Source organism: Camelina sativa, chromosome 1 (assembly GCF_000633955.1).
Source record: "Camelina sativa cultivar DH55 chromosome 1, Cs, whole genome shotgun sequence".
NCBI classification, from domain to species: Eukaryota; Viridiplantae; Streptophyta; class Magnoliopsida; order Brassicales; family Brassicaceae; genus Camelina; species Camelina sativa.
The window spans coordinates 12,735,647-12,749,161 of record NC_025685.1 but is presented as its reverse complement, the minus strand read 5'-3'; the positions used below and the strand labels follow the sequence as shown (position 1 = coordinate 12,749,161).

At 35.2% G+C, this 13,515-nt stretch overlaps 2 protein-coding genes across 3 annotated transcripts; both read right to left on the bottom strand.

Annotated features, from left to right (window-relative positions):
- On the bottom strand, nucleotides 2–815 carry LOC104707333 (probable calcium-binding protein CML22; the record flags this gene model as incomplete). The annotated part of the gene is made up of 3 exons (XM_010423662.2): nucleotides 492–815; nucleotides 205–407; nucleotides 2–127 (listed from the first exon to the last, which is right to left on the bottom strand). Coding segments are annotated over exons 1-3 (525 nt in total), but the record flags the coding sequence as incomplete, so codon positions are not given.
- Nucleotides 855–3,716, bottom strand: LOC104789159 (protein PHR1-LIKE 2). Of its 2 annotated transcripts, none has more exons than XM_010514899.2 (6): nucleotides 3,351–3,716; nucleotides 2,748–2,824; nucleotides 2,434–2,488; nucleotides 2,020–2,098; nucleotides 1,846–1,915; nucleotides 855–1,568 (listed from the first exon to the last, which is right to left on the bottom strand). In XM_010514899.2, the coding sequence occupies exons 1-6, from the start codon at nucleotides 3,544–3,546 to the stop codon at nucleotides 1,149–1,151; spliced, it is 897 nt and encodes a 298-aa protein (XP_010513201.1). In that variant the 5' UTR covers nucleotides 3,547–3,716; the 3' UTR covers nucleotides 855–1,148. The 2 variants fall into 2 exon arrangements, with proteins under 2 accessions (XP_010513201.1, XP_010513207.1); XM_010514905.2 differs by having other exon boundaries at nucleotides 996–1,559; nucleotides 3,351–3,598.

Here is a 13,515-nt window from a genome sequence, read left to right as displayed (position 1 = left end):
TGTTCAGTGTCTTTATCACATCAGCCTTGTTCAGTTTCCCTTTACCATCTTTGTCCAAAAACAAGAACACTTCAACTATTGGATCAAATATAGATTCAACCAACTTCGGACCCATCTCTCTCGATTCCTAAGAAAAAACACAACATAATTTAGACTGAACATGATACAATTTATCTATCATCCTGCTGTCATTTGATTAATTACCGCGTTGGATTCAGAGGAAGGTTTTGATAGAAGATAGATGAGGCAGAGAAGGACTATAAACTCATTGAACTGTATCCCTTTGCTTCCATCAACATCACACCATCCATATAAGCCTTTTACTTCTTCATCTGATAAACTTAGCTGTAGTTCTTCTAAGCATTTCTTCAGCTCCTCTATATCGATTGTCCCGTTACTATCATTATCTGCGAATATTTGCAGAACAAAAATGTTTAAAACTAAAACCAGAGGAATCTTGATGAAAGGTGAATAATCTCAAGAAAACATACCGTAGGATTCGAAAACGTTTCTGATGTTTCTTAATCCTTCTCTTAGCTTAGGAAACTTCATGATTATTGAATCCATAGACTTTAGACTCTTGTGTCCCGGATAAATCCTCCGGCTCTCCACCATCTTCCTTGCAAGCTTCGCATCCAGCTCCGCGTACTTCTTGTTGTTCTCCGACTTAACACAGCAGCAAATCATGCTCCCTACACGGTTTTTGTATGTTAAAACTTTTGTATTTTAGAACTCACCAATGTTAATTTGATGTTCGTTGTAAAGAAGGATGAGAGGAACAAGGCGTAAAAGTACATAAAGTAAAGCATAAAAGCATAATGAAGAAAGGCATTACGAATAGTAGCAAAGTTAAAGGCTCAAACTTTGGTGGCCCTTTCATCATTTCAATGTTTATAATATCATCAATGGATCTTTTTCTTATATCTTTATAGTTTCTTCTACCTTTAAACCCTTTCACTTGAATACAAGAATAATTTTTAAAGGCAAGGTTTAAAGGAAACTCTAAAGCTTCAGCTTCAACATTAAATATATACATGAGTAGGCTAAGACGAAATTTTGATGACAAGTTTATATCGAATAATACAGGCCCCTCAAAGCAAGTAAAGAAGAGTTTAATCTTATCTCTACCTTTCCCATCTTCCTAAACTTTATCCAATGGTACTACTAGGCATAATCCAGCCAGATTCATACCCAACGCCCATATTGTCTCCACGTTGCCGTTTCTTCATCGATGCAGCAGATATCGAGCTCCCATTAGTGACGGAAGTCAGAGAGCTTTCCACGGAACAGTTGGTTGTGATGTTGTTTTTGTTGTCTATTGCTACTGCAAGCTCTGACAAAGATGGCATCATCATCATCTTTGTTGCATCAAAGAACGGAACTGTTGTTCCTTGAGAGACATTGGAAACTTTGATGGCTAGCTCTGATAGCTCTTCCCTAGCAGCTTCAAGCCCAGCAAAAGCAGCAGCTTGTTCGTCAAAGGCCTTGCAAGCTTTTTCAAGAATTGATTGCAGGTACTTTCCTTGGGCCTCTATCCTCAGCTGGAGTCTTCGTTGTACCTGCCCATACTAAAAGACCAATCAAAGGTTTGCATTTACACAGCACAGTCTGTTGTATTCCTATAAATGTGGCCACTATCTCAGTCTCAAGGTGTTTGTTCATTCTAATAAGGTAAAGATCCAGGACGGATGGAAACAAGGAGCACTGTTTTTATGAACAGCAAAGAAAGAAAGAATAATTTGGTAACAACCACATCCTAATTTTTGGATTGAACATTGGTTAAGAACTTAGGATAACAATTCTACTCTAATTCTTCAAGATCAATGGCATAAGAAATGAACTAACCTCCAATTGCTCGTGTAGTCTTCTTTGGACTTCCATCTGAGCACGTAGAGCTTCAGTGACTTGGTAACCCCTGACATGCAAACAAATAAGGAGGGATTCATACAAATGTAATTAACTAACCACTAACCAGCCAGTAACAGAGAAATGAGATGAAAAGTTCAAATGTAACCATACTCGTTCTGCTCCTGTTGCGCCAATCTCAATGATGATGTTGAAGATGAACCTGTGTCCTGACTCTCCCCAACACAAGAAGCTGCAGCATCCAGTTCACAGAATTAGTATATGGACACACTACTGAAATTCATCAAATCAGGCTTCCAACTAGCTATTACTCTTAGTTTTCTTTTTACAAAATCAAGTTTTTACTTGACAGCTTAAAGCATGAGCAGTTTGCTAATAATATATATATATTCTGCCAACGGCAGTTAGAAAAACAGCAGGGTCCCATGTGTCTCTCACATGATAAAGATCTACAAAGTGTCTAACAAATATGATTCCAAATAGCCATATGAATAAAGAGTAGAACCAAGAGGCTTCACAAACAGAGATATAGAACCCAAAAAAAAAAAAAGTCAACTGAGTAGATACCATCCTTGGAGTTCTCAGTTGATTCTTTGCAAGCTTGCCTCCCTAAGCGAAATTTCTGTCGAGCAAAACACATACAAAAGAGAGAAACATAACACCATCAAACACCCAAAATTCTTTAGATCATTATCGCTATTATAAACGTTGAAACTGGGAAGATATAACAGCCAACGACTCTTAAAACTCTAGAAAATCTCAGTATCTACAAGTCATTGGAAATCTTGGAGTCATCTCATCAACCAAATAGCTTTGAAGACTAATCAGAAACCACAACTCTGAAATCAGTTTGTTCAAAGGAAGTAAATAAACAATCAAACCTGAAGATGTGATTTGAGGTGGTAGAGAGTGAGACCCTTCACCCCCATTGTCCTCATGATAGTTTTAGGCGTCGCTTCTGTAAGTTGAACATTAAAGAGAGTCAGAAGGAAGGGTCTCCTCATTAACAAATGTGAAGAAAAATGACAAAACAGGAGCAGAATAAGCTAAACGCAAATCACAAACTCCAAATCTTCAGAGATTATACTGACGCTGCTTAATTACTACTACTCATGGCAAATTTCGAAAAAAAGGAAACAAATTTTATATACTGCAGGATACGCTTCCATTTCGAGACACATAGAGAGATAGAGCTACTCTATAAAGATCTCGAAACAAGTAAAATCAAAGTCACAATAGAGTTCATCGAATCAAGTAACTGAGACAAATTCTTCACAAATCTGAACTTTGAGAGAAAAATCCATATAACCCTGATAAAAAAAAAGATCGAAACTTTTGAAGAGGGCTGAGCAAAGAGAAGAAGGAGAAGCTAAGCTCAAACACACATTTCATCTCAAGATCCAAAACAACAAGAGAATAACAAATGAGACATACATAGAGAGAGAGAGAGAGAACAAAAGCTAAATGAGTATAGAGGTACTCACTATCAGGACCACCGAGCTGAGTAACGGCGTCAACGAATCTCTCATGGAGCTCAGATGTCCACCGGAGACGAGGTTTAGGGTCAGTGGTTAAAACCAAACAAGCGTCGCCGGGAAGATTGGTTCCGTCAAGAGGTCCATGGTAGTCAGCGCCGACGTGTCCACCATCGAGGGGAAGCGAGCGAATCGCTGAGTACATTTTTTCTCTCGTCGCCGAGTTTTCCGGGAAAGTGAGAGAAAAGCTTTAGGGGAAGGAGAAATGAATGGAATCGGGTGGTAATGGAAGTTTCGAATCCGGGTCAGGATCCGGGTTTATGGACAGCGAAGAGACGGGTGGATATAAGATTGGACGTATGCTCTCTCGCTCGCTTGCTCCGATTTGCGTGTGAACATGTTTTGTAAATAAAATTATTTGTCGCACAGAGGTACTTTTTATTAAAAAAATGTATTAAATTATTGATCACCAGTTTTATATTGATTTAGATCATTTCTTAATTATATTTAGATTGATATTAGCCATTTTTTAAAAAAGGATTAGTCGTCTTCATTAGTTGATAGGTTAAATTAAACTAATATATATATTTCATTACTATTATACTTGTAGGTTACTGTTCGCATATTTCAAATAGGTATCTAACTGAATTCGGATGAATAAATTTGTGGTTTAATTTTGATTAGTAACTATATTATCAATATGGTACATGATGAAATATCGCCTTTGGTGTATTTTTTTGGAATCATTGTTTTTAACCGTAGTATACTAATATGCATCTTTTAAAAGTCATTTTTATATTGTTTACTGACTTTTTTTTTTGAACCAAAAATCTCTTATCATTTGGTGTTATCAATCAGATCACATATATAAAATAAGTTGTATCTATTATAATAGGATTTTTGAATGTGATGAAAAGAGTAAAACTAATTGTATTAAAAACTAACATGGGATTAAAAAATATTTTTACTTAAACTTAAAGTTACTTATGTCTAGCCTAATTCATGATAAATCATTAAATCTTATATAGATTATTTTATGTCTAAATGGAATATCACGAGCTTCCTAACAATTTTCTTTTCTGTGATGAATTTTATTTTAAAATGATCTTATTAGAAACATAAAAATGTAGAGGTGATTGGTTGCAATGCTAACCCAAAAAAAAAATTGATAGTCTTTTTCTAGTCAGTCAGACTTTAAAAACTTGTTTTGATTCTATAATCTGTACAATTTAGCTGCTTATTTTTCTTTCTAATTTTAAGTTTATTTTCTCAAAACCACAAAAAATAAAATAAAAACTTTTTCTGACTATAATAACCAGATTTAAAGAAATTGTACAGTTGGGATTAGGGATGTTAAAAAAGATTTTTAAGCCCTGTTCAGCAGAGTCCAAAAAATAAAAAGTTTCCCCTAGCCGCTTCTCTCTGGCACACTCCCCAAGACTCCCTCTTCCGGCGGTGTCGATTCCGATCGGCGCCGCTGGGAAACTGTTCCTGTGTCCTCGTATTCACCTCTTTCATCTAAGCTTGTTCTATTTCTGTTTCATTGGTGAACCTTCCGGAGGTTCACCGAGTCTCTGTTCCGCGACTCCGGCGATGCTTCAGCTTCAATCATTCCCCCTCCCTTTGTCTCTTCCGGTGGTTGCTCTTCGCGAGGTGATTCTCCTGAGCTTCCAGCCCTTCCACGCCAAATCTGAGACTTTAGAAAACTCTTGTAACCTTGTCTTTCGACTTTGTCACTCGCTCCCCTTGAAGTCAACCCCATCATCTCTCTGCTCCTCGGATCTACATCCCCTCACCAAGCGGTTTGCTTAGGCGCAGTTGGACAAGAGCTCTGTGTTGACGTTGGACCTGTGCAAGTTCCTGACAAGACCCCGAGACCCTATCCATGTACCTCATGAGATCAGGTTTATCTCAAATCCTCCTCTGTTTTCCCGTAGCGTACTCTTGGATCGATTCATGGTATCCGTTGTCCGAAGACTGCAACTGGAACATAATCGACCATGTATGCCCTTTTGTTGCAAAGATTATTTGAGAACCCTGGCCTTAGATTTGATTAGGGTCACTACCTATTACTACCTATTTTCGATGAGATCCGGCATTATGATCATGTCTCTATGGAGCAATGGTTACCGGTACCTATTGAATCTATCCTCTCTGTTTCAGCTGTTCCATGAACTACTATTACAAGCTTTAAGCTGCAATATATGCCCTGAAACCAGAAACTCTAGGAAGTTCAGCATTATGATGTCCTCTCCAAGGAGAGGATGTTACCTATACCTTCCCGCTCTTCAACCCTTAATTTCCATGTGAGCTGAACATTGCCAAATCCAAATCACAAAAGTCAGGAAGGTCTTTTCCCCTCGCCAAACCTTTGAGAATATCAGCATTATGATCATTACTCCAAGGAGGGTGGTTACCGAACATTTCTTAAGCATGCCATCCCCAAACTTAACCCTCCAGTTACTCTCCTTGCCAATGAGCAGTTCAAACCATCTTGTCTCTCGGCTATCGAAACTTCATCAACGTCCCAAAGTCATCTTGATAAGGACCATCTACCACATATTCGTTGTCTATGCGAATGTGGTGTCGGATCATCTTGAGGTAGCTTGCGGTTTGGTGCTCCATTGCTCAAGCCTCCAATATCTCTGGTTTATGATTGTCGATCTACCTATCTGTACCTTTGTTGTTTCTTTTTGTTATCAAGCTATGCTTTGGAAAACTCTAAACCTTTGTAACCTTGTTTCTTTGTTGTTTGAATGAAAAAGCTCTGCTTTGTTTGCCAAAAAAAAAAAGCCCCGTTCAGCCCTGACCCTGTATAAACTCATCCCTTTAAAACCCTGAATATGTAAAGAGCCTTGTAAAATTAACATTAAAGGGATGAACCCTGTCCAGCCCTGGCCCTGTAACTTTCTTTCATTTTATTTTAAAACTCAAATATAACAGTTCTAAAAGTATAAAAATTCATCAATATCCAAATTTCATGCTATGTAAAACATTTCTAAAAATTCAAAACTCAAATATACTTCAAATCAAAACAAACTCAAATATGTTTATCATTACTATTTAAAAGCCAAACATAGTAAAATTGTAAAATAAACTCAGTTTTGATCTCCTCGCCAAACATAGTAAAATAAGAATCTCCGCTTCAGATTCTTCCATTTGCCCCTGAATTGATTAAGCTGAACAAAGAGACAATAGCATTACAAACTAGTTTCGGAATCCAAGTGAAAAGATAGAAAACAACAGATTCTTCATGGTAACAAGTAAACAAAATGTCGATATTTCACTCGGGTGAACACTGATAGATACAACTGTTAACAAATTCTTATTATCAACCAATTTATAGATAGAACAAACAATGCAATACTGTTGTTCTTTTATCTTTCTCATCTACGATAATCTATTTTGACAAGTAGATTAAATACACCAAATAACGAATTAACATATAAGATACAGTGGGAAAAATATCACCTCATTTGTGTGGGACTTGTCCTCAACACCAGATTCATCTGCCTGCTTGAAAAAAGAAGATTTAAAAGTATCATACCATTAGAGGGCTCACCTCACTTGTAATATCCCATAATTTTAAGTCAACCATCTCTATACCACACAAACGGATTACAAGTAGACTCTATAGACACATGAGTTACAATAAGCAAACACCCACATAGTAAAAGGATAAAAAACGAAGTTGCATTCAATCAAACCATACGATGTAGCATTAACAAAATCAAGCTGACTCTAAATCAGCATTTAGAGTTGCAATTGTTTCTAATGATTGTAAATCCATACGACATCAAATTGACAATTATCAATTAGAGCTTAATACAATCAAATTTTGTAAACATGACATACTGCATCAAATCCCAACTTGGGATGTCACTATTTCCAATTATAGTTATTTCTAATTTTGTAACGTTTGTATCTCAGAAAATATGAAATATTAGATATATATCGAGAATCGGAGTGGTCGGTTTAATTTCTTCTTGGTTTAGTAAGCTGGTCGATTTATTAATTAAATCAAAGGATGATTTAATTAATTCTGGTTAAAGTAAATCTTGGTTTAATTTAATTAAACCAGAAACTCTATTATTTATCAAGCAAAGCTTTCTTTTCCTTTGTTTGGTGCTGTTGTTGTTGGTCTGTGAGAAAGAGACAGTTCTTGGTCGTTGAGGGTGATAGAGGGGAAGAAGGAGAGTTAACATGACTTTGGAGTGAAGGTCGTTGAGGGTGATAGAGGGGAAGAAGGAGAGTTAACATGACTTTGGAGTGAAGGTAAAAGAGGCAGAACTGTCATGTTTTGGAAAAAAATAATTCGACATAGCAAATCGTTGCAAAAAGTAATGAAATTTGGTGGAGTTATAGATAAATCTTTTATCTAGATTCTAAATATTACATTTTGGGATTTGAGTTAATAATCGAGAATTTATCTGCAGTTTCGTGAGATACTTCGTCTTAGACGCGAACTAAGATCATCGAGGATTGTAAGTGAGATCGTAGGCTCGTCTGTTATCCGATCCGCACAAGATTATGTGGGAAGCTTCGTGACGTACAAGTATAGCTTTCCACCGGAGGGATTTCAAATTTAACGGTTAGTTTTAGTTTTTGGGTTTTGTCTTTGAATCATTTTGATAAGGTGAGTGCGAGAGCATGAGCTTATCTAAGCGATTGAGTTGTATGACTTATTTTGTGTGATGATGTGTAGATGTCGTGAATGTGTTATTGGGTGTTCTGTTTAAGGAATAGTTTTTTGTTTTATTTGTGGTTGTACTCTTGCTTTGCTTGTGTGTATAGCTCGTATATGGGAGGATCAGCTCACAAGGTATTTCTGATAATACTCACGCATCTCATTGTGTTTATGGTGCAGATAATGCATGTGTAGCGTGGAATCATGGTGATGATGAGGAGGATGATCTAGAGTCTCCATTGTATTATTATTAGTTATGATTGGTATTGTATTTTAGTATATTAGATTTGGTTTGATATGTCTTTCTACTGCGTGTTTGGTTATAGATGGTTTGTTGATTGGTTATAATTAAATATTATGAGGTATTTAATTATATTATTATTATTAAAAAATGGATCGGGTTATTTAGAAGTTGATCAAATTATTTTGTTTGTTTGTATAGATGTTTCTAGGTGAATCATCAATACTTACTTTAGAAAAATAGTCAACACTAGCTTTGTAGAATATAAATATTATTGTCCACAATTCTCTTAAGTTTTATTTTGAAGCGAGTGTTGAAAAATATTTAATCAAAAACAAATAATTTGATGTTGGAATCTATTAATAAAATACAAAAACCAATGAAGAAAATTAGGTTTGGTGATATTGAATCTAAAAGAAGTGATCCTGTTTTTTTAGACAAAATGCGAATTTTATTAACTGAACTTAAACCAGGTAAACTGGATACAAAGAGATAGAATAGAGACTGGTAACTACTTAACATAGAAAAAAATCATGTATTTAAATGTAAAACTATCTCTATCCACCAAGTCCCAGTTTTGATTAAAGAATCATTTGTCAAACATGCCTCCACACCAATATATAATAGACTAATAGTAACATGAGTACAGGACTGGCAAGTTGTTTGTATATTTTAAATCCTTAAGTTGTTGGAAAATATATACTACAAATAGTACTATATATATGTTCATCTCGAATTCGTAATTACGAAAAACGAATTATTTATTTTTAAAGAAGTATCAAACCATTTTATAAATTCAACTAGGATGAAAACAAATCATAAAGATTTTGTCAATACATATATATTTCCTTTCTAAAAAATATGATTTTTATTTTTAAAAAATAATTAAGATTGATTGAGCTCAGAACCGTGCCAACGATAATGAAAGTCGGAGGTGAACATATAATTAATGTATTAGATCGTTTATTTTTTTTTAATTCATTTTAAATAAGTTTATAAATGATACACCAGATAAAGTGTAAAAGTTAAATGCATGTTTTCTCAAAAGTGGATAAAAAATAGAATTTACGATGACCGTGAATATCATTTAGCAACTATACAACATCCAAAACAACTAAATGAAGAATAAAATAAGAAGTTAGTATTAATTAATCTCATTTTTAGTTTCAAAACTGCTGTGAATAGTTTTTCTTTTAAAAGTAAACTAGAATAGTAAAAAATCATGTTTATATAACATTATCTAAACTTACAATAAGGTGTTGTTCTTTTGGTGAACCAGACGCAGTATCTAGACGCAAATGCAGATTGTTGTTTGTTTAATGATAATTAAAATAATAATTGGATTAGATATCCGGATGAGTTTTGATTAGGTAACTGGATTAGGTATCTGGATTAGGTATCGCGAAAACTCATCCAAAAAACACTAAATTTCTGAATTAGTTTTTTTGGAGAGTTTGGATGAGGTAAACTCATCCAAAATTGGTAAAAATCAAAAATACACCTATTTTAATTAAATAATTACAAAATATTTTTTCTTAATTCTAATATCAACAAAACCCTAAAATCTTGATTCTTCATCCATCAACCCGCTCATTACCGCAAAATTACGTTCTCCCGCCAAAACCACAAAAACTAGGTTTTCCAATTAAAACCGAAAATAGGTTTCCCAACAAAAACACAAAAACTTGTTTTCTCGCCAAAACCGCAAAATTACGTTTTCCCGCCAAAATCACAAAAATTACGTTTTCCCGCCAAAATCGCAAAAATAACGTTTTTCGGTCAAAACCGCAAAATAACATTTTCCCGTCAAAACCATAAAATCTCATTTTCTCGCCAAAACTTGTTTTCTCGCTAAAACCGCAAAATTACGTTTTCCCGCCAAAACTGCAAAATTACGTTTTTCCGTCAAAAATTACGTTTTTCCATCAAAAACGCAAAAATTACGTTTTTCCGTCAATACCAAAATAACGTTTTCTCGCCAAAACCGCAAAATCTCATTTTCCCGCAAAAACCGCAAAATTACGTTTTCTCATCAAAACCGCAAATTTACGTTTTTTCGCCAACCACAAAATTACGTTTTCTCGCCAAAATAAAAAAAAATACGTTTTCCCACCAAAATAAAAAATTAGGTTTTCCGTCAAAACCGCAAAATTACGGTTTCTCGTCAAAACCGCAAAATCTTTTTGTTTTCCACCAAAACCGCAAAATTTATTTTTCCGTTAAAACCGCAAAATTTCATTTTTCCGTCAAAACCACAAAATCTTGTTTTCCCATCAAAATTACGTTTTTCGCCAAAAAAACGCAACAACGCAAAAATACGTTTTTTCGTTAAAACTGCAAAAATACGTTTTTTCGTCAAAACTCCAAAAACGCAAAATCACAGTTTTCCCCAAAACACACAAAATTTTGGTTTTCGGCTAAAAATGCAAAATTTCGGTTTTCTGCCAAAAACAAAAAATCTCAATTTTCCGCTAAAAACGTAAAATCTCTATTTTCCGTCAAGACAAGAGAACTTTATTTTTAAATATTTATTTAAATTTAATATGAAAATAAGATAAAAACATGAATACATTATAACCACTAAATCTTTAATATAAAATAAAGGGATTTTTGGTCATTTTACATATATTGTATTGAGATGCACATAAATTAAATTACAAAACAAACATAATTTTATCCAGATACAATTTCTGGACACATAAACCAATAACGCAAACGAACATCATTTAGATGTTCAGATATTGCGTCTAGATACTGCATCTTGATACTGTATCCAGATATTGCATATAATGCACCAAACGAACATAGCCTAATATTATTTTAAATTAACACTTTAATGTTTGTAGAAAAAGAGAGGCTGTAGGCCAATGTTCCCAAACTTATAACCAAGGCACGACTCTCTTTGAGCTCCTTGTTAGACTAGTTTTTCAAAAACTTGCATTTAACTTTACAATTTTTGTACATACATGTAAGTACTAGTAATTTTACATAAACTATATATAATTATATACTGCTAGGATATTTTTTAGGAAAAAGTCCAAAGGTTAAAAATTAGATTGATAGATTAGAATCTTTTTTCTTTTTTGTCAAACAAGTTTCATTAAAAACTTAGGGCCTCAAAGAGGATAGTTCATACAAGGAGAGATTTGATAAGTTACAAAGCTTAATAAGGTTACAAAGCATAGATAGATAGTGGCTTCATGAGTTTTCCAAGAGAATGCAAAGCTTTGGGAGGCTAGCAGGACTTGAAAGATCTGTTGGGACCAAGGTGGAAGTGCCTTTGAAGACATGCTCCACAACTTCCTGGATCAGCAAGTGATCAACAATGGCTCTTGCAAAATAAGCAGCAGAGCTTTTAAAAAGTTTGTTGATACACAGAGTTTTAAACCCTATTTTCCTACTGCAAGTGCACAACAAAGAAGTAGTACTTAGGGGTCGAATCCCACGAAGACCAAGTTTTACTCTATGGTTCTATTGGTTCAATTTCAAGCTAAGACAATTCAAAGTTGGGTTTGTTTGGTAACAGTAACGCGATTAAAACGGTATAAAAAGGCAATAAGCAAAACACTAGATCAGGGGTAATTCTCGGGAATTTCAGAGATAGCAACTAAACAACTATTCAGGGCATAGATTAAGTACCAGTCTAGAACTCAAACATAAATATAAACTGATCCACTGTCGTGGTATCAGTAACTCTATCTGATCGATTCTGTGCAGAAACGCGGAGCACGTGCTCAGACATCCGGAGCACATGCTCGGCGGTCCATAAACCCTAAACTGTCGTTTGAGCCCAGAATCGCAGACAAGCATTAAAGAACAGGAATGATAAGTTCACAAATCACCTACACATCAACTTTCGCAGGTCTAGGATAATTTGCCCACTAATGTCTTTTCTAGCAACCTATTACACTTTTGATGAATAGATAAACCTAGAATCATAGATTGGGTGATCAAATCAACCTAAGCATTAAGTCTAACAATAGTGAAGACAATCGATTATATAAAGCCCTATTTGTGTTCTGTTGCTAACCCATGAAACCCCTTTTGAAACCCCTAATCTAGCAAAGAAAACTACTCAGACATAGAGAAATGAATCATAGCAAAAGATGAGAAATTCAATGACATAAAAATAAAAAGGGTTCAGAGAATGCTTCACAAGGTAGCCGCTCTTCTCCCTCTCACAAAAACGTCGCTCAAAAACAAAAGAAAAAGGTATATCCCTCTCTCCTAAAAACCCTAGGTTAAATAGCATACAAGTAGAGAAAAATAAGGAAAGATTCCAAATTCAAATCTCCCTATTAAAAAGCGATCTCAGCCCTCTTTCTCTCACAAAGGATCGCCTAAAATAAGGGGAATTAGGCAGGGAATCGGCGCCTAGATGCTTGCCACGTGTCGTCATGAAACCGTAGAGTTGGGAGCATGTGCTCGGAAATCGGGAGCATGTGCTCCTGGGTCTAAAATCAGCTTTTCTGCTCCAATTCAACTCCTTTCTGCTCCGATTGCTCCTGCTGTTCCAATCCTTGCTTTTAGCTTCCTAGCCTCTTATTATAACCTGAAAAGGACTCAAACAACTACAAAACTATCAAATAAACGGGGTCAAAGTGAGTCAAAACCGTAACATATCAACTCCCCCGGACTTAGATCTTTGTTTGTCCTCAAACAAACTCAAACCAAGCGCCAAGAGAGCCAAGGTGGGAACTCGCAAAAATCTCAGAAACCGTGAGTAGACCATGACCTGCAGACCACATGTGTTAGAACAAGCTATACCAAAAACTTCTCCAGCAAACATCTCCAAAACCAGAACCATAATTGGCAATCAAACCCAGAAAAAGATCACTTTCCAGACAAAGACTCTTTACATTCAATTAAAATTGGCGTGAGCTTCTCATTAAGGGCATTAAGCTAGTGAAATCGAGGCTTGGTAGATAAAAGGCTGTTTTAATGGTGGAGCTATAGAGTGTTTAGGGGTTACCATTACTTCGAAAGAGATGCAGGATATCGCACAAAATGGTAAGGGAGAGTGGACTCATTGATGTCCATAACCTCTACCACTCTCCTCTTCTTGTCTTCTCAAAATCAGCCTCTCTTTTCTCCTCAGGGTACAACGCATGCTCGGGGGTGTGTAACACTAGCTCTGGTCCCTTTCCATCATCCTTAAACGTTTTTTTTTTTTTTTTTTTTTTTTTTTTTTTTTTTTTTTTTTTTTTTTTTTTTTTTTTTTTTTTTTTTTTTTTTTTTTTTTTTTT

Excerpts from the sequence above, each read along its gene's own strand:
- LOC104789159 (XM_010514899.2), bottom strand. The coding sequence starts at position 3,546 with ATGTACTCAGCGATTCGCTCGCTTCCCCTCGATGGTGGACACGTCGGC. Across the intron at positions 2,825-3,350 it reads TCAGCTCGGTGGTCCTGATA|AAGCGACGCCTAAAACTATC; the intron begins GTGAGTACCTCT and ends TTCAACTTACAG. Across the intron at positions 1,569-1,845 it reads GACTACACGAGCAATTGGAG|TATGGGCAGGTACAACGAAG; the intron begins GTTAGTTCATTT and ends TTGGTCTTTTAG.